The sequence below is a fragment of the Arachis duranensis genome, chromosome 5, assembly GCF_000817695.3.
Source record: "Arachis duranensis cultivar V14167 chromosome 5, aradu.V14167.gnm2.J7QH, whole genome shotgun sequence".
NCBI lineage: Eukaryota > Viridiplantae > Streptophyta > Magnoliopsida > Fabales > Fabaceae > Arachis > Arachis duranensis.
In genome coordinates this window covers 11,739,657-11,759,630 of record NC_029776.3, presented here as the reverse complement: position 1 = coordinate 11,759,630, position 19,974 = coordinate 11,739,657, and the positions used below count along the sequence as shown (strand labels likewise).

The window sequence follows — 19,974 nt, the reverse complement described above, 5'->3', positions numbered from 1 at the left end:
ACGAGATCTACATGTAAACGGTCTCTCTGTAGACATGATACATGACAGAGCACAATGGCGTCGTTTGATTCATGTAGCCGACCCCACTTAGTGGGATAAGGCTTTGTTGTTGTTGTTGTTGTTGTTTGTTGTAAAGGTGAGCCAATATATATATAGGTGGGTAATGGACGTACCCAATACTAACATTGGACTACATACAAATTTTATTATTGACTAATGATAACTCTATTTATGAAATTTTTTATTTTAAAATATTTTATAAAATTTTAAAGAATTTGAAAAAAGAAATTATTCTTCGTTATAAACATGTTTATTATAATTTTTTTTAAGTTTTAAAAGCTGTTTTACCAAACACAATTGTGGTGCTTGTACTTATTAAAAGTCATTTTTAATTTGATTTTACCAAATGCAAGTGCTGTAGCTTTTAAAAAGCTATCTTTTAAAAGACAACTTTCATAAGCTACTTTCAAAAAGTAAAAGCTTTACCAAACCAAACCTTAATCTGGCAGCACCAACACCAGGCAAAACATTAAAAAGAATATTAGAAAGTAAGCCTCACTCTGATAAGAAAGTTTATAATCATTTCCTCCATAGCAGCATTTGGTTTAAATTCTTCGTCAGGTTGACTGGCAGATCCTGGGGTTTCAATGTTGGGAATTGATGATGGACCACCAGGTGACATCACACCAAGGGATGGCAGACCAGGTTCTGCTTTTATTCGTTTAGATGTTTCTTCAGAAAATGTGGAACCATCAACAGATCGCTTAGAATCAGATATACTAGGATTGAAGACATCATTGACTTGGTGGGAAGGATCATTTTCAGTAACAATTTTCATCTCATTTTGTCGTCGCTTTTCCCAATTAACAACCAATCCTGCAAGCTCAATAGCGAGTCGTCTGTTTTCTGCTGTGGTATTATACGGCAATCCCAAGCGACTTAAAGAATTCACCATCTGAGGAACAAACTGTGCTCTGCAGGTGTAGAACAGATCTGAATGGCGGACAATGAGTTGGAATATGTGGATGAGATTCGGAATTGAATGGCCTTCCTCAACAAGAATCTTCTTAGTGTATCTTATCCATATGGGCATCCGAGACTCACCAAGGGGCAAACGTCGAGGTAGTGCAGGCATCAGTATGTCAAGAGCCTGCTTTACCAGCATTTTATTTTCTGGTTGGCATGTCCTAAGAAGAGCTACAAAAACCTGTAATCACAAAATAGTGTTAGTGCTAGTGCATCCTCACGAATACTTGATCAATATGCTCTTAATACACAGAATAAAGCTCATGATGAAGCAATAGAACTCTTTCCAGCTATGCTTGATGAGAAATTTGTTCAGCATGCATAAATATAGTTTTAACTTGAAAGCTCATGATTCATCAAAATCCGCTGGCCTCTTGTGAGTAGCACTAAGTGAGTTCTATTTGGTTTTATGCCATTCAGAAAACTAACCCCAGCCAAACACACTCTTGATGAAAACAACGATTAAACTATAAACTTAATAGATGTCACAATTGTCAAGAAAGTAATAAAATTGCCTTCATAAATAAATACAGAAACTGGTATAAATTGATTAGCCAAAGTGGATTTGCCAGTGCATCCAAACACTGTCCCCCCTATAATCCAAAAATAATATTTTGAATCATGAGGCCAGCTCTGGCTTCTAACAGCTTCTTAGGAATATATTTCATCTATCCCTCAGAGTACAATTTCACATTAGTCATTGAAATTTAAATATAGGAAATTAACCCAAGTGGTTTGAAGGAACTGTCTTTCCATAAGAAGTATAAAGGTTAAGGTTTCTTAATGTATAAGGAACTGTCATCTACATAATAGCAAGCCCGGTTATCTTCATGTATAAAGGTTAAGGTTTCTTTACCTGAAGTATTATTTTTTCTGGGGCTTGATATGCTTCCAAGAAGTGGCAAACATTCACAAATGCCCACTGTTTGCTTGCTGTATCTTCACGCTTAAGATGATTCCATCCAAACTTTATCAGTTCCTTCCTATGATGCACAAGATCATTTTGAAGATACTTAAGAAGCAAAGTCGCAAGCTGTAGTAGTTCTATTCTTAAAGGCTCATCATACTCAGCAGAAACCTACAGAAGATGGACATTATGCAATGAGAGTAAATGAGTGACGCTCTGAATCATCAAGGCATGAAAGAAGGCTTAATAAGAAACTAGCATAGTATATTGTACCTCTTCTGGAGGATCAAGAAGTTTATCAACAATTGTTTTTATAATAGCTGGATCAACAACCTCCCAACTTTGGCCATTTTGAAAGGCATGTGCAAGCATGGGAAGGATAAGCATTTGCATAACAATCACCAAATGATCAAGACTAAGTTGTTTTGATTGGAAAAGGTTCAGAAAATGCAACAGAAGAGCCTTCTTCATACTCGGCGTATAGCCTTCTGCAACCTAAAGGATATCAAGATAGTCAGTACGAGTCAAATTTAACAATGAATTGTGATCAGACAGAAGGAAAAAAATCAGATGAAATACCTCAATAATGTAAAACTCCTTCAGGAATGTGTAGTCGATACGACTATGAAATAAGAATATGGTAAGTATATCAAAGAGAACATTCACTTCATTCTTGTCATGTCTCAAATAGTTCAGGAAACATTTCACAAGCCATTTACTTTCTTTAACCTGGGATCACAAAAACAACTCGATCAGTCAACCATGTCAAACCACTTAAAATCAACAATTGAGCATGGGAGTTGAAACTGTCTAAGATCTACCTTTACAATATCAAATTTGAAATGAGAAAACATGGAAAGGGCTGTAGATAATTATTGTTGTAACAAGTGCAAACCAAAAACATTATCCAGACACATCCATTTTCTAATGACACAGACACATTCATTATCAAATGACACATTTACTTTGATGAAGTTGTCATTGCCATGGTGGAATTATCTAATACAGCATAAAGAAGATTTTAGATATAATATAGCATTGGATTGTTTATTAGGAAGAATGACCTTATTGTCCAATTTTAATTAATAGTATTACAGGAATATTGTATAATGGTATCATAAGATGAATGCACGAAATAATTAAAGGTTAAAAGAAAAGTGGGGGGATATGACATAAATGTGAAGATTCACCATGGGCAAATGTGATTGCATTCATGCCAAATCAAAAGATCCCACTAAAAACATATCCTCTTGCATCCAAAAATATTCCTTACAAAGTCCTAACGGAAGATAACATGTAAAAGAAACCAACAAAATAAGTGCAAACAACTTGAACAAGGTTGTAAATGCAAAATCTAGAAAATAAGTCTACTGTAATTTAAAGATGCACCTAGTTCATATTTAAAGATGCACATATGTGCCTGGTCAGCAAAAAAAAAAAAAATAGAATCACGCACGCACGCGCAAGCACATATTTTAAAATGCTTGAAATTGACATTGAAAGCTGACTAGAGCTAGTGGCATGCAAAACATGAGTTGTAAACGCTACAAAAGTGGGGAATATAAGAGACCATTTTCTCTTCCAAAATGTGATACCCCTCAATACATCATAATAATGGATCAATGATGAAAAGGGATATTATTGCAAGCAGGGCATCAAATACAAGTTTAAGAATTTTTACAAAATTTCAAGTTTAGAATCAAATAGCACAGACATGACCAATATTTCCAACAAAGATTTCAATAACAGCAAGACTCTGACATTTGAGTGTCCAGATCCCATGCCTTCCATCATTCTACAGTCTTTTGTAGTTTTGTTAAGATGCAAAAGAATGGAATCAAAACCAAAAACAGCAATCAAAATTATAGAAACATCTTAATATGATGCAACAAACCCAACTCATCAATGCCATGCAGCGACAGGATGGAAAAAAACTTGCTATAAGTAATTCCTTCTGTTAATAATCATGAAACAAAAGTACCTAAATTGAGATTACTGACTTACTTGCACTAGGTTCAGCTCTTGTTCATTTTGCAGTCGGGATATCCTTGCAGGTGACTTCCAAACAAGTACTAATGTATCAAACACAATCCGATTACTTTGTAACCAACCAGGGATTAATTTGACCAGGGTTTTTATAAGTGCTAGTCCCTGGAAATAAGCATTAGAAGTTTCACTCGGAACAGGAGCAGGCGGATTAGAAGCATCAGTCGAAGGAGCAGCAAGGCTATCTTCAGCTAATAAACCAGCATGCGTACTTGTGGATCCAGGAGCCATTGCCACATCAGACTTGGGCAGATATTCAGAGAACGCACTTGAAAGAATCTTTTGTGGTGATTTTGCAAGTTCATCTCTCAAAGGCTGACCAGCTTCTGATCGAATAATATACATAAAACTGAATTTGTAGAGAAAAGCATGAAACAGAAAAATGTCAGCATCCAACCTGATAGACTTATAATTGAAATTAAGCGCACAAGCTTACCGCCTGAAATATTTTGGTTCACTTAATCTAGAAAGAAAATAATCAACTGCAAGCGGTGCATATCGATTTAAGAACTTCGTAAGTGGAAGTCGATATGGACTGTTGATTTCACTGTACACCTGTCCCGGGGGAAGAGCTCCTTCCAAGTCAATAGTCAAGGTTACGAGTTCATCAAGGAATTTTGAAGCAGCAGCAGGAAGCAAGTGAAAAAGCTCAATTATAGCTGCACAGATACACAATGTCATCAGTGCACATATGAGTTAAGGAAATTGTATCAGAGACAGATACATTAAATAGGTTGTTAAACCATAGATGTTATACCTGCAGCAATTTTTGGTTCTTCACCAGCCTTCCATGACTTCTGACTCTGTGCCAGCTTTTCAGGCTCCAGCCACCTCTTTAGATGCTCCAAAAGCTTACCACCCAGCGTGACATTAAACCAATTGGACAACAGCTCAAGGAGGCGAGCTAGCCCTTGCAGAAGTGGCATGCTGAGATTTTTTGTGTGCGCTAAATTGACCAATATAGGCCTAAGGCTACTTTGTAAAAGTTCTTTGGGCATCCTCTGATTAATAACCTAATTGACATGGTGACAAAATCAAATAAATATATTTTTTTATAAAATCACCATCCTTCCAAAAGAATAAATGTACACAGCTAAACACATATCCATTGATTTTCTGCAGTACCATCAAACAGGACCATAAATTTAAAAATAAGTAAGAAGATATTTTTATGAAATGGACCACATAATCAGAAAAAATTGATCTCGTACATAACAGATTAACAGGACTTAAGCATTCAAATATCAAAATTTTCAAATACGAGCAGCCACATTTTTTGGATTAGCTCTATCCGTGAATGCTTTCTGGTCAAGCCAGTGATGAAGAAACAATACATCATACCTGTCGTAGGCCCTCCTTTGCAACAGCAACAATTTCAGGTGTCCGACAAGTCAGAGACTTGAAAAACATTGAAATAATCTTCGCACGCAATTCAGAGTGATTTGGAGTCTTAAAATCAGCCCATGCCATTGTTGTACACAGCAGCTCAATGCAAGCTGTCCGGAGCTTGGTCAATGATGTAACGACCTTAGGGTTGATAAACTTAGCAACCCAAGCATTGTCATCAGATTCAGCTATTTGCAATGCATCTTGCAGGAAGTTAACTAGCTCTGGAGTCAACTTGAGAAGAGGAGGTCTCAAAGCCAAACAAAAATTCAAAGCTGTAACTGTTCCAACCTAAACAAAAAGAATATACTCAAGTCAACTAATAAATGGATAAATGCTCAAAGATAGATCAAGAGCAAATAAGTAGCCATCTGGAAATAAAGAATTCAGGGAACCTGCTGATCAACAGTCTTTAGCTTGAGGGGACGCATTATAAGAGGCTGGAGCAAAGGCTGGTATAATGGCTCGAGTAATTCAGACACCTCACTACCGGTCCTGCTAGCTAAGAGTGCCAAGCATGATTGTACATTCTTTCTCACTATGACAGATGCATTATGGTTAAACAACTCTTGAGCAAGAAAATCTACTACTCCTTGAAAACTTTGCCTACGTGCCTCACTATTTGCTTCATCAGCATTATTCACCACTCGAAGAACTTGTGTGAGCACTTGACTTGTCTCTTCCTGCTCTTTAGTAGCATATATGGGAAGTTTTTTGAGGACATATATTAGACCACGGACAATTCTTACCTGAAAAATGCAGAGTGTCTCAACAGTGACCTTCCCTACCAAAGCACCCAGTCCCATGACACCACCCATTTGTGCTTGCCATGTAAGTCCATAGCAACAATGCAGAAGACGGGGCAAAAGTTGCTCAAATACTCGAACACGAACACTTGGGGGCGGAGAATACACAGGATTCATTGATGGGCTAGAGACAATCATAGGTGTACCAGGCCCTCTAGACATTATAAAATCAGTATGTTTTGAACGAGCTAGGAATACAAGAGTTTCTGCAAACACATTTAAAGCAGAGAGAGCAGCTTTGGCATGGAGCCTGTTTTCATCTGCTAGTACATCAACTAAAGCATCCAAGAATATTAGAGGGTCCAGCTCCTTCAGATTTGAACAACCATTAGGTTTTGGCCTAGAACCAACATGAACATTATTTGAGAGTAACGAACCACCCAGAGCAGCCGCTGACAGATTACCGGATGAAGAATCAATATGAAATATCACTGCAAAATGGCGACATATATTGACAACAAAATCATCCGCAGGATCTGTTAGATCTGGTTCACCATTGGCAGCCATGACAGTCATTAAAAGAATCTTGAAAACTGACTTCTCAGCCATAAGTTGAGTCTTTGTCTTTACCCCTAAATCAGCCTGAAATCAGGTGTTAAACATTATTGTACTGACAACAATAAGGTTGCATTTGGAACGGAGACAAAGACTGAGACTGAGACTAAATTAAGTCTCTGTATTATGTTTGGTGTAAAGTGTACAGTACTGAGTTATATCTTATTATCCTATTTGGTTCAAGATAAATATGGAGATGCAACAAGAATATTTACTAAAATACCCTTCGTTATTAAAGAAAATGTTGTTAAAGTCAGTCCCCGTCCCTTTAAATTTCAGTCCCTTGTGTCCCACTTTTTGGAGGTACTAAAGGGACTGAAATTTCATGTCTGTCTCTAGCTACCAAACACAATTCTGAGTCCCCCAGTCCCAGTCCCAGTTCCAATATCTGAAAATAAACACTACCTAACATACTGAAGCATAAACCCATCCCACATATGAAAGACATGAACTAAAAAGTAAAACATCAGGGAGGATAGTAGAGACTGGATGAAGAATAAAGTATCCAGTATTATCAAGTTAAGGAAGCATTAAGGTCAAACAAAAAAAGAAATGTGTATAGTTCAATTATATTGTTGAGTGTTCACAAAGAAGTGATCCATAAAACATGGGAAACAGGAAGTTATCCATTTACATGCATGAGCTAGAACGAATGCTTTGTAGGGTATGATAAATATCACAACAATATCAAACCAACCTTTACATCTGTTGACTCAGACCTCCGTATTGATTGATCAACTGTAGAAACCAACAATGCAGACAACTGCTTGGATGTAACTCCCTCATCAGCAATAGTTCCAGGCAAATTGAGCTGAGAGGATAAACAAACACGAAGAAATTTTAGAGCCTGCTTCCGGAAGAAAGCATCCATACCACAATTCCTATTCATTACAGCTTCCACAGCAAGATTTATGCAACGATCAAGTGGCACCAAGAATGGTGTTGCAGGCTCAAACGTCAGAATTAGACGGACCCCATGCTCAGGGTTCTCTTTACACTCAAGTGCCAGCGGCTCTTTGAGGAAGCGTCTGTTTCGGCCACCTAACTTGCCAAGAAGTTGCAATGCTTTTGCACCCCAGGGATAGGGAGCTGGCCTTAGGTGAGACCACAAGGCCAGAATGATTTCGGACATGAAATTAGCCATACTAGGCTCAAGAAAGTCAGGATTTAAACTATCAACCCAAAATTCAAGTGTTCGCAATCCAAGACCCACTAGTTCATCGCTTCCCTTGAGACATAATACCAATGGCTTCATCAGACGAGGAAGATATGGTAACTGAGAACTCAACCGGGCAGGTAAGGTCATGCAGAGCTCCAATAAAAGATCTCTCATATCTTCCCCAGTTGGCCCTTCCAGCATAGCCAACAACATATTAAGGCAAGGCTGCAACATGGGGATCAGGTCCCGAAGCAAGAGTTCGAATTTGCACCCTGAAAGTGCCCTGAACATTGTACGAAGCAACTGAATGTAACCAAGAGGCCTTTCAACCTCAGTTGCATTTTTCATGCAAACATCCATTATAACAGGCACATGAGGCTGCAAAATCCGTTCAAAATCAGCAGGTGCTTTTGAAACAGCACCAAATATAAACCTAAAGAGATGTAAAACCAGTTTGGCTGCAGGTGAATCTGGGTGCTTCAACACATCAAGTTTACTGCTCACAAGGAAATTAACAAGCACATCAGCAAATGGACGGTACACTTTTACAGCTGCCAGAAGCGTTGAGAATATATGGACAAGTTGAGTGTTCGATATCATGCACTCAAAAAGCTCAGGCATACAGAGCGAGAACATATCCATAAGGTCTCGAGGTTCCATGATGGCTAAAATCTGAGAGAACAGATGAAGCATTTCCCTCTCCTCGTCCTTCTCCTTGAAAAGTGCTAAGCAATGTACACCACTTTTTAGAACACCAGAGGCTTTATAGACCTGCACAACACTAAGGTCAAGTACACCCCTTCAAATTAGGACAAAAACATTAGAGCTAATCAGCATATCTGCAGTACCTCATCTTCTCTCATGCCCCTTGATGCTTGGGGTGGTGATAAATTAGGTGCTGGTGGGACAAGCACCTGCAGTTTTCCATAAATATGCAAATTTTTTAACAATAAAAAATATTACACAGAAGGATATAGAGAAGGCCAATCCATAAATGGAAATTACTATGCCTATGATTCATTACCTGAGATCTCGGGGAATGTGCATGAGTAATGCTCCATATAATGGTCTTCATTCCTGAAGAAAACAAAAGCCTTTAAAATTTAATTGTATATAACAAAGGGTATACTAAACAATCTTAAAATTAGAAAAGGACGAGGGGCAATAAAACTATCCAGCATTATGCTCAATGTTATACCGGAGAGGTGAAGAAGAAGGGTTAAGGAAATAAATTACCCATCACTAATGTCTTAATGAGATGTTTGCAATCATTGACTTCCTTTGAATGCTCTACAGGGACCTGCAAATTCAAGACTGCCTGAAAAGAACACAGACCGCAAACAGAGTCAAGCCAAACAAAACTCCCATAACGGCAAAGATGGAAGTACTCAAAGTTTTATAACATTTTCTTACAAGTGAAAAATGCTTTTACTGTGCTAGTCAATAAAGTCCAGGGAACATTACTATTTGTTGTAATTGGTAAACATCAATTAGAACTATGCAACCAAGTTGTCAAAAAACAATTAAACTACATTAAGGACAGGTAAAACAACATTGGGAAACACTAAAGATTAAGTTACTAAAAAGTTTTTGGTCCTATAATAACCACATGAAAACACAGTAGCTTTAACAAATCAATTTGGATGCATGTATTATGAAAGCACAGTAGCTTTAAATCCTTCCCTTTACTTCATAGAACAAGAATATAGTGTAAAGTGAGTGGATGCAAGAAGCGGTTAAGATATACTAAAACATCAGAGCTAAGAACATATAGGACCAGCAATTTCTCACATGATTTTTTTTTTTGAGATAAAAAAAATTTCTCATCTCAATTGCTTGTTAGGAGGGAAATAATCACTAGCATACAAAACTTTGGCACTCTTTCTGTTTCATTTCTCTATGACTGAGTTATGTTTCTTTGTTCTTTCTTCCAAAATAGTGTAGTGTGAAGTTAAGAGAATAATGTTAGTCTGACACAAATTCAAATGTGAAGATATTACAAGCAGACAAATTCTCAAAGAAAATTCATCTCGACCTGTACAGGAAGTTCAAGCTTTGATCTCAGGGTAGTGCGATCCTTCCCTTCCTCGCCTTCCTCCAGAAGCTAAAAAATAAAATAAAATAAAAGCCAATCACCCAACACTGTTCCAGCCACTGAAATGTAAGTACTTGCACACACACATACACGTGTTATGCTCTGACAAAATGACAGACCCATCTCCAAAAAGTTTACCATCAACACATTACTAAAAGTATAAATAACCTGGGGTATTGTACGTTTGAAAGTACTGAATTTCCCAACAAAAGCATCCAGAATGCGACCCTACAAGATAAAACAATGCATGTCAATCCCAACTAGGGGAAAAATTACAAAATCAATTTGTCAAAATCTAGCAGAAATCATGTCACAGACCAGTAGGACCCTTGCTTCATCCGTAGACTGTTGATCAACCCCCTTCTCAAAAATTGGTTCCACCTAGATCATATGGATAGAGCAAAAATTGAGAACCGTTTGGGAATTTAATCAGCAAACAGACCAATTATCTACTATTTCTATCAGGAATGAAAAGCAATTTTTTATTTAGGTTTTTATTTGATGTCACAAAGAATAGAGAAAAAAAATAAGAAATTGTACAACTAGAACCTTTGATCCCATGAGAAAGGACTAATCCAACCAAAGTCAACAAACAAAGCACCACATAAAATCCACATAAATAATTTTGTCCAACTACCCAAAGCTAATGAAACAAGAGTATTTTACATTTATAACAGCACCAATGAACGTCTCAACCAAGTTATATCTTATTTCTTTCCTACAAAAAAGCTTGATGTTAATAATCAACATGGGAAGGTTGGATAGGTTGGAGAATCAAAACACAGAATGAACCACCTATATTCTAGAGAAGAGTTTAAGATAAGCACCAGATTCAACATCAAGCGCGCACATGTGGTGTGGATACTCAATGATAATGAAGCATCATGCATATTACTTGAGAATAAGTAAATAATTCGCGACAACTGCAGCAATGCATAATTCAGATTAGTAAAGAGAACATATAATGAAAATTTCATCATCAGTGAAGGATATTTGCAACAACATAATATCAAAACTGTCACACGAGTCAAAAAAAGCTTCCAACTGAATTAAAGATTATAAAACCAATAAGATAAATTTGCAGGAAAATGTAAAGAAAATATATAAATTCAGGTCAAAGATAATAATGCTTTATGTTACTTTTAGAATCCTCGTCACCAACGCCTTTGTGCTGCATTCTTTTTTCACACCGAAAATTAAAGGTGAAGAGCATTTCTAAATTTATATATCAGACTATCAGTATAACTTTCGTGTTTTGGTTTCATACTTAGTATTATTATGAAGAATATATCATTTTAGATAAGTTCAATCTGAGATATGATGAGATAAAAGAAAAAGCATACCTGTGATAAGGAGAGATCCTGCCGAACATGATGCACAATCTCTGCCAGAAGACTATAAGCCAACGGCCTCAATGTCTCAAAGCATGCTCTCCCAGTGCCAACCAAAACCCTAAAGAATTTGAATAACCATAAGAAAACATTCTAACCCGGAGGACACAAATCTTGAAGCATAAATAAACTACACAAAACATACATTACTACACAACTTGCCCTAGTTATAAGTTATGACCCCAAACAAACTTGCCAGATGAGTTCCCATACGAAGATAGTTCATGGAGCTTAACTGTTCATTAGTTCTTTCCTAACAAACATATGTCATGATCGTGATAGATAAATTTATTACTATTGAGGAATAATAAGCAATATGTGGTATACACATTAAGAAACTGCACACATCTAGTGATCATCTGTACTTCATGAAATATTACTCACAAGAATCCCACTTTTGGAATTATCTACAGATATCTCCAGCTCAATACATGAATAGATACTAATGTTACCTTTCTTCCAGTAGAGTGTCAATCAAAGGAAATAAACCCCTCCTGAAATCAGTTCCGAGGACATGTTTCAGGGATATTAACAACTCCTGCATCCAACAATTTTGGGTTTAGAACAAAGAAAGAGAAACTCAATAGAAGAAAGGCAAAACAACCCAAGAAAATTACCTTTCTAATAGATACTGAATCAGAACATGTTACAAGCAAACTCACAATGCTTTTACATATGTTTTCTTCATGCGGCCTTATATAATCGGCATAGCTTTTTAACAGATAAGTTAAAAAAGAAACTGTCTGCAATAACAAGAAATGAAACTATTAATCATGGTAAGTGGGATAACAGTTAGAAGAATAATTAAGGAAATGAATAGAACTTCAATATAAACGTGGTCTTGACATTATTTACCCAATATGTTCTATGATACAAGTGGAAATCTAAATTTCCTTGTTACTATAACTATGTGTGCTAAAAGTATGAGATGCTGGCAATTCAAAATACTAAGGTATTGAGACTGGGATTGGAACTGGGACTCAGTATTGTGTTTGGTGGCCAGAGAGACTGGAACTAAAATTTCAGTTCTGGAATATAAAATTGCAGTCCCTTCACTACCTCCAAAAAGAAAGGACACGAGAATTTCTGGGAACGGGAACTAAAATTTTAATAATACAAAGATTTAATTTAGTCTCTGTCTGTCTTTTAATCTTGTCTCCGAGTCTCAATCTCCAAGTCTCTTTTACAAACGCTGCCTAATAGTTGCCATGATTTAAAACTGTGACGCGAACTCTCCTATATATCTCACTAACCATGGCCAGATGCATTGTGAGAAATTTCAATTAATGAAATATTACAATTTTCCATCTAATGAAAAAACACCTCATTTAAACTCTTGTCCAGTATTTAGCCAACCTTAAGATTTTCACAACAAGCACTTACCTTAACTTGTGCACCCTTGAGTTCAATGAAATGAGTTTTCAAATGGGGAGGAACCCTATCAGGGCCCTGAACTGATATAGCAGTAACCATCAACGGCAATAACTGAGGGATGTTAGCTTGAACAAGACGGCTATACAATTGAAACAGAAACATCACAACCAGCGGACTCTCCGTTACTATCTTGAAGGAACGAGTACTCGGATTAAGCTGCGAACCAGTGGCAGTGGCACTGGAACCGCCTATGCCCTGATCAGAAAGTGAAGTCTCCATGGGCTTGACCTCTTCCCCAGTCATTGCCATGTTGTCAAAGAAATGACTAACAGTTAATTTAAAATTCTGGTATATCTTACAAACGAAGTCAAGAAATGGTTGCACTTCATGTTCAAGAGTTGGTCTAAAGTTCCTCAAAAGGTCAAAGATTATACGGATACAAATCAATCCATTTTCTTCATTATCGGTGGTAAGCACTTGCATAGCAACCTTCAAGAGGTCCTGTACAAACGGTCGTAGAACTTCGCTGTGTGGCAGTCTATTCAATATCTCAACCACAATGTTTCTAAGCTTGTGCTCGGGATTGTCAACAAATTGCGGCTTAGTAACTTGCAGAAGTATCGCAGAAAACGCCCTGAAGTAACACTTGAGAAAATTCAAGTACTCAGCGGTATGAGCAATCTCAAGACTATCCCTAACCTCCATCACCATATTCAACCTTGTCTGAATCGCTATTTTTGCCCCCAAAATAAAAAATAAACAAAAAAAAAAAGACTTTAGCGATTTCTATAGGCAATTAAACAGTAATAAAAACGAAATAAGAGAGATGAGAAATAGATAAACATACGGAGGTCAGGCTCGACGAGGTGACGGGAATGTTGCTCGAAATTCTGAACGGGACTCATTTTGGAGGGTTTAGGCGTGAAACAACAAATGAGAAGGGGCTAAAACCCTAGGCTAATAGGTTGACTGAAGAATTCGGATTCAGGTTAGTCTATGGTGTGATTCTAGGGTTCAAAGGGAATTTGCGCAAGTGGCAGTGACAGAGCACCATGCACTATGAAGTTGAGCTGAGAGCAACGGAGATTGTGATTCTCGTTCTCGCTAGAAGAAGAAGAAGAAGAAGAAGAAGAAGAAGAACAATGATGTGTGTGGGGTTAGAATGTATAAATGGAAATTAGGGCTTAAGAGAAAAACGCAGAGATTAAAATAGGGGCTGTGTTTGATTTTCCCTCCTCTTTTGCGTTCTTGTTATCGTTCTCGAGTGTTCAAGGGGGAAAAGTGGGTAACTCCACTCGGCACCACCGAGATTTGCACAATTCATGTCATTTTTGTATTAAGCAGCAAATAAGAATGAATATGACAATTATATGAATCATCGTCCAAATTATATACGAGAAATACAAATTTTGTTATCTTTATAAAATATATATATCTGATTTATAAGCTTTAGATTTTGAGGAGAAAAAAATAATTTGGATAAATTTTTATTCTAGTCTGTTATTTTTTTTTCGTTCTTATAAGATATTGTTATGAAATTTAATGTTAATGGATTGTTCATGTAAAATAATTTTATATATATATTTAATTATGTAATGTCATATTAATAAAAAAAATTATTTTTTATATTATAATATTATTGATTATTTAAAATTTAATATTAAAATTTGTTATATATTATCTTTTTAGTTTATAAAATCATAAATCTAGTTTAATCTAATCTAAATTATTTTAAATTAAATTGAATTAAATTGAATTTTTAAAAATAACATTCAATCTATTGCATTATAAATAAAATTAATATTAAGATCAAATAAATGTTTAACTCAAAATTAATTTAAACTCACCGCAATGAACAAATATCTCTAAGTATAAGTATTCATCCGCGTGCGAGTCTGTGGAGTGTTAATTCGCTACTTGACTTTCTTTCTTTTTTTTCTAGGTAAAAAGCTCAACACAATAAAGTGGAACAAGCAGATACAAGCAAACTAAAAATAAGAAAAACCTAAATAACATGAGTACTTTCCCATGTCATCTCCGACATGGCCATCAACAACAAAAGGAATTCACTTCTTTCTATTCGTACACACTGGTCGAAGTCAAGTTGATGATCTCTTCAACACCTTTGCTTGTGTTCTGGAAAATTCTCATGTTCCTTTCCAGCCAAATGTTTCAAATGATCGCACAGAAGCATCTCAAACGTTGTTCACGATCTTCCTTGTTCCTCGGTTCTTCTGTCCAACTTAAAAAGTGCTCATTCATTGTACCCGGATATGTCCATTGTCAGCCAAAACCTGAAATCCAAGCCTTCCACACTTGACAAGCAAACGCACAGTTTAGAAACAAATGGTGCACCTATTCCACCTCTTTATTACAAAGGACACATATAATATCTCTCTAACCGATAATTCCAAACCAGCTCAACCTTTCCTTCGTATTCACACTGCCTATCAGGACAAACCAGACAAACAACTCCACTCTTGGTGGAACTAAACCTTTCCAAACAGACCGAGTGAAATTGTAACTGGTTACTTCCTCTGGAATCATTTCCTCCTGCAACACCTGCACAAAAGAGTTAGTTGAAAAAATTCCTTGCCTATCATATTTCCACACCACTCTATCCTCTCTGCTATTTACTATTCTCATAGGTCTCAAAGTCTCATGTAGCTAACTCAAAAGTTCCAATTCCCATTGGAAAAGCTCCCATCTCCATTAGAAGTTCCAAATCCACTCTAACTCATCTCAAAACCCGCAATCCCCTATAACAGATCCACACTTATTTGAAACAGAGAAAAGTCTCGGGAATCAATCCTTCAGAGAGCCGCCCTGTATCCATACATCCTCCAAAAACCGAGTCCTACGCCCATCACCAACCTCCATGGACAAGCATGTAATCATCTTATTCCTTATATGCTGATTTGGGGTTTGTAACTGGCATATATCCTTCCAGGGGCCCCTCTAGTAGGCAACACTTGAGTTGACAATAGCTCATTGGGACTTAGATTATTGCAAGAACATACTACATTCTTCTACAACGGGCACTCTTCTTTTGGAAACCGCCACCACCACTTAAATAATAGGGCTGTGTTCCAAATCATCGTATCATCAACTCCCAACCTGCCTAATTTCTTTGGAGCCTGCACTACTTCCTACCTTACTAATGCCATACCATTCCTACCATCTTCCTTACTCTAGAGGAATCTTTGCTGCAAGGAGATCAATTTCTCAGCAACAGCTTTTGACATCTTGAACAAGCTCAAATAATACACTGGCAAACTATTCAACACTAATTTGATAAGTACCAGCTTTCCCGCTTTATTTAGCACCCTAGCTTTTCACATATTGAGTTTCTCCTCCACCTTTTCGACTATAGGCTTCCAAGTCTTCACCAATCTCGGATTTGCTCCCAAGGATATCCCAAGGTACTTAACTGGAAGTATGCCCCCTTACAACCCAACAAGTTACACAAACTCCGGACCCACTGTTCATCACAATTAATTGGAATCAAGCTGAACTTATCAAAATTGATACTCAGCCCTAACATCTGCTCAAAGCATCGCAGAAGTCACTTGTAATTCTTAATAGTTTCCTCTTATGGTGGGCAGAATATAATGGTATCATCAGCAAACTGAAGATGCGACAATTCTATGCTATCTCTTCCAACGAACAACGGTGATATCCGTCCATTCCTCACTGCCTCTCCAACCATACGATGCAGCACAACCACAACCAGTACAAATAAGAACAGAGAGAGTGGGTCACCTTGTTGCAGGCCTCTTTCCATTTTGAACGGCTTAGATGGTGAATCGTTTATTAACACCGACATAGATGCAGTTGCAACACACTCCATAATCCACGCTCTCCATTTATGTCAAAACCCCATCTTTTGCAGCACTATGTCCACAAAACTCCACTTGACTTTGTCGTATGCTTTTTGGAAGTCTAGCTTGATTATTACGGCCACCTTTTTCCTCAATTTAAGCCAGTTAATTGTTTCACACGCGGTAAGTGCTCCATCATGTATTTTCCTTCCTTTTACGAATGCACTTTGTGTCTCACCTACTAGCATTGGCATTACTGATCTCATTCTCCTAACTAGCACCTTCGAGATAACCTTATATACACAACACACCATACTAATAGGACGCAAGTCTTTGATATCCTTCGCACCTGTAAACTTAGGGGCTAGCGCCACCCAAGTGATGTTGGAGTCCACTGGTAACCTGGTTGTTTGAAAAAAACCAATCATTGCTGCCGTGAATTTAGATCCAATCTCATCCCAGCATTTCTTGATGAAGTTCATACTGTACTCGTCACAACCTGGTGCCTTAGACGACTCACAGTCCCACACAACCTCTCTGATCTCCTCAGCTGATGGCAGTACTTCAAGAGCTACAGCATCCTCCTCACCTATCTTAACCACCAGACCATCTCTAAAACCCACCACAGGAGATACTTCCTGATGATATAAATCCTTGTAGAATCCTCTGATAGCAATCTTTATTCTAACTTGATTCCTGACCAGTCTGCCGTTGATTACCAGTGTATCAATCATATTGTTTCGCCTTCTGACTGAAGCAATATTGTGGAAGTACCTTGTATTTTTGTCCATATCCTTCGCGTGCCGAGACCGAGACATTTATTTCCAGTGTACTTCTTTTCTCACATACCATCTCTCATAAAAAGTAACCAGCGCCTTTCTTCTAGCCTCCATCGTTTCATCATATACGCCATTGCTTACCATATCATCAATTCCCTTTATTTCTTCCTCAAACTTTATAATCTTCTTGTCAATCTCACTAAAATTAGACTTATGCCATCTCCCCAACGGAACTTTCAGAGCCTTTAATTTATCTGTGAACTGTAACTCCCCCAATCCTCTCCATTCCTCCTTAACTAGCCTAAGGAATCCATCGTGTGTAAACCAATAATCAAGACTTTGAAACGGCCTCAGGCCTCCCCTCAGCTTTCAATCCTCTACTATTATAGGGCAATGATCCGACAAACCCCTTGGTCCACCTCATAGGCGCGCCTTTGGAAACTCTTATAGCTATTCCAAGCTAACCAGAACTCTATCTATGCGACTACAAGACCGTCCTCGAAACCAAGTAAACTTACGGTCAATGAGCGGCAAGTCCACTAAATTCATATCATGTAACCAACTCTTGAAGTCTTCCGCAGACCTAGGTAACCCAGCAGATCTTTTGCGTTCCTCCTCATGTAATATTTCATTAAAATCACCCATAAAGCAGCAATGGACCTGGCATAACCCAGCTATATAGCTCAATTCCTCCCAGACACGAGCCTTCTCATATCTATGATGAGCACCGTAAACCAAAATAAATGCACAATTAAATTTACTCTTTAATTTTACTCCTTCAACACACAACCACCTTTCTCCCTTATAGCAGTTATTCATTTTAAATACCAATTCGTCCCATATTACTAATAGTCCACCCGATGCGCCATCAGAGCCTACATATTCCCAGCCAGGACCATTATGTCCCCATATTCTTGCGACATCAAATCTCGTGACAACCTGTCTTTTAGTCTCAATCAAGCCTATCATATTTAACCCATGTTTATTCTTTAAGTCTTTCACCATTCTCAACTTCCCATCACCACGTAACCCCCAAATATTCCAAGAACTAAATATCATTTAACTTTTTTTACACACCTGTTTTGTATGTTTGGACCTGCACCTTCTCATTTTCGCCTTCTGTTTAGCCACTTTTCTTTTGCGAGCTATCTATTCATTCTGTGCTTGGAGGATTGCCATGATGTCGTCTTCTTCATTGTATAATAGTGCTCCTAACTCTTTTGCCAACTCCCAAGCCCTTATGTTCTCTATCATTTGCTCCTCCACTATTGAGTCACTGTCATCCGCGTTATTACCGACTTCCTCATGCCCCGCTCATCCCCCTCAATGCCACCCTCAGCGAGCCTATAGACCATCCTCGTACCACTTTGCAGTTTACATTGACCCCCAGCAGCTCCCCGTTCTAGCAGGCCAGCATTGTTCTCACTTGACCTTGTCTATTTGAACCCCCCCTCCGCGCACCCACCGATCAGTGTCACTTCTCTGTCCTTGACACACTCACAAGGCTTCCCACTGCCACCTCCTGCTATTCCGCATTGCCACAATCCTCAACATTGACCACGGCTGCTGTGAGCTCAGCCCCTCCATCCACGTCGCTTTCCTGGTCGTCGACAGCATTGCACTCACCGGCTTGGAGGTGGAAGCCTTCATCGTGGATCGACCGGCTCCCCAGACCCGAGCCGAAGCCATCCCCTCTGTGGCCAACCCCATCGAAGGCGCCACCATCCCCCACGAGGGATACCCCTGTATATGCGCTGCGTGTTCCCCTTCCACCCACTTCCACACGCTTGAGATATCCGCGCCCAGCCCCCTTACCTTGGACCCGACCCGAATCGTCCACCTCAGGCCCAACAACCCTATCCGCAAGATCTGACTCAGTTGGGCCCAGCGTACCCGGTCTTCCTTCCTTATACTTGTTATAGTCACTGGCCCAAGTCTTGCATAAGCAGACCCTATTTTCCTTTTCATTAATGGACCCCCTTCTCAGCCCAATGATTTCACATGTTACCGTTCTCTTAGGTCCTTCCTCAATACTCATAACGTACTTTCTCCCTAAATTAGGTACTCCGAGATTTTCTCCAGTGATTGCTTGATACGTTACTAACTCCCGCGCTGAAGATATGCACTGCTATTACTCCATTCATTCAAAATCATGTCTGAAATTACTAATCTACCCTCGTCATCTTCCTCCCCCGTGTTACCATCATCAACAAGTCTTCTTCCTGAGTTCCTTCGTGCAATGAACTTGCTTCTGGCCGCTGCCTTATATCTGTACCTGAGATCATGCTTATGTTATCGGGGTTCCACTGTACACCTGTTTCTTCACCCCTAAATTTTTCGGTGCATTGCAATTGACAGGCCTCATGTCCAACCTCCTTCACCAGAACATCAAAGCCGCCTGTATCAATTGTGATATGTATCCGCTCTTGGATTACATCCATCACACAGGTATCGATCTGCACGCGACCTACAGCAAGCGAGTTACACAATTTCGTTTCTCTATCACATCCAACCACTTCACCCTCATTGGCCTCCTATTGTTTTGAACGTGTTTACTGACTAAGCGTGTAATGGCATCCCAAAGCACTCTAGCCACACCCTTCGAGTTTCGCTATGTTCCGACTCCTCC

General features: G+C 38.4%; 1 protein-coding gene across 1 annotated transcript in view; it reads right to left on the bottom strand.

Moving 5' to 3' along the window:
* Positions 1-14,081, bottom strand: part of LOC107488089 (uncharacterized) — a 26,081-nt gene extending 12,000 nt beyond the window's left edge. The window contains exons 1-22 of the mRNA XM_016108783.3: positions 13,593-14,081; positions 12,755-13,476; positions 11,989-12,114; positions 11,824-11,909; positions 11,324-11,432; positions 10,808-10,903; positions 10,299-10,361; positions 10,149-10,208; positions 9,921-9,989; positions 9,122-9,203; positions 8,910-8,962; positions 8,734-8,799; positions 7,424-8,656; positions 5,761-6,753; positions 5,321-5,656; positions 4,737-4,992; positions 4,416-4,638; positions 3,938-4,328; positions 2,513-2,662; positions 2,207-2,428; positions 1,883-2,104; positions 560-1,207 (exon numbers count right to left, since the gene is read on the bottom strand). Coding sequence (XP_015964269.1) covers positions 560-1,207; positions 1,883-2,104; positions 2,207-2,428; positions 2,513-2,662; positions 3,938-4,328; positions 4,416-4,638; positions 4,737-4,992; positions 5,321-5,656; positions 5,761-6,753; positions 7,424-8,656; positions 8,734-8,799; positions 8,910-8,962; positions 9,122-9,203; positions 9,921-9,989; positions 10,149-10,208; positions 10,299-10,361; positions 10,808-10,903; positions 11,324-11,432; positions 11,824-11,909; positions 11,989-12,114; positions 12,755-13,476; positions 13,593-13,650 — 6,264 coding nt within the window. The 5' untranslated portion in view covers positions 13,651-14,081. The remainder of the gene's footprint in view (positions 1-559; positions 1,208-1,882; positions 2,105-2,206; positions 2,429-2,512; positions 2,663-3,937; positions 4,329-4,415; positions 4,639-4,736; positions 4,993-5,320; positions 5,657-5,760; positions 6,754-7,423; positions 8,657-8,733; positions 8,800-8,909; positions 8,963-9,121; positions 9,204-9,920; positions 9,990-10,148; positions 10,209-10,298; positions 10,362-10,807; positions 10,904-11,323; positions 11,433-11,823; positions 11,910-11,988; positions 12,115-12,754; positions 13,477-13,592) is intronic.
* Between the last annotated feature and the right edge of the window lie 5,893 nt (positions 14,082-19,974).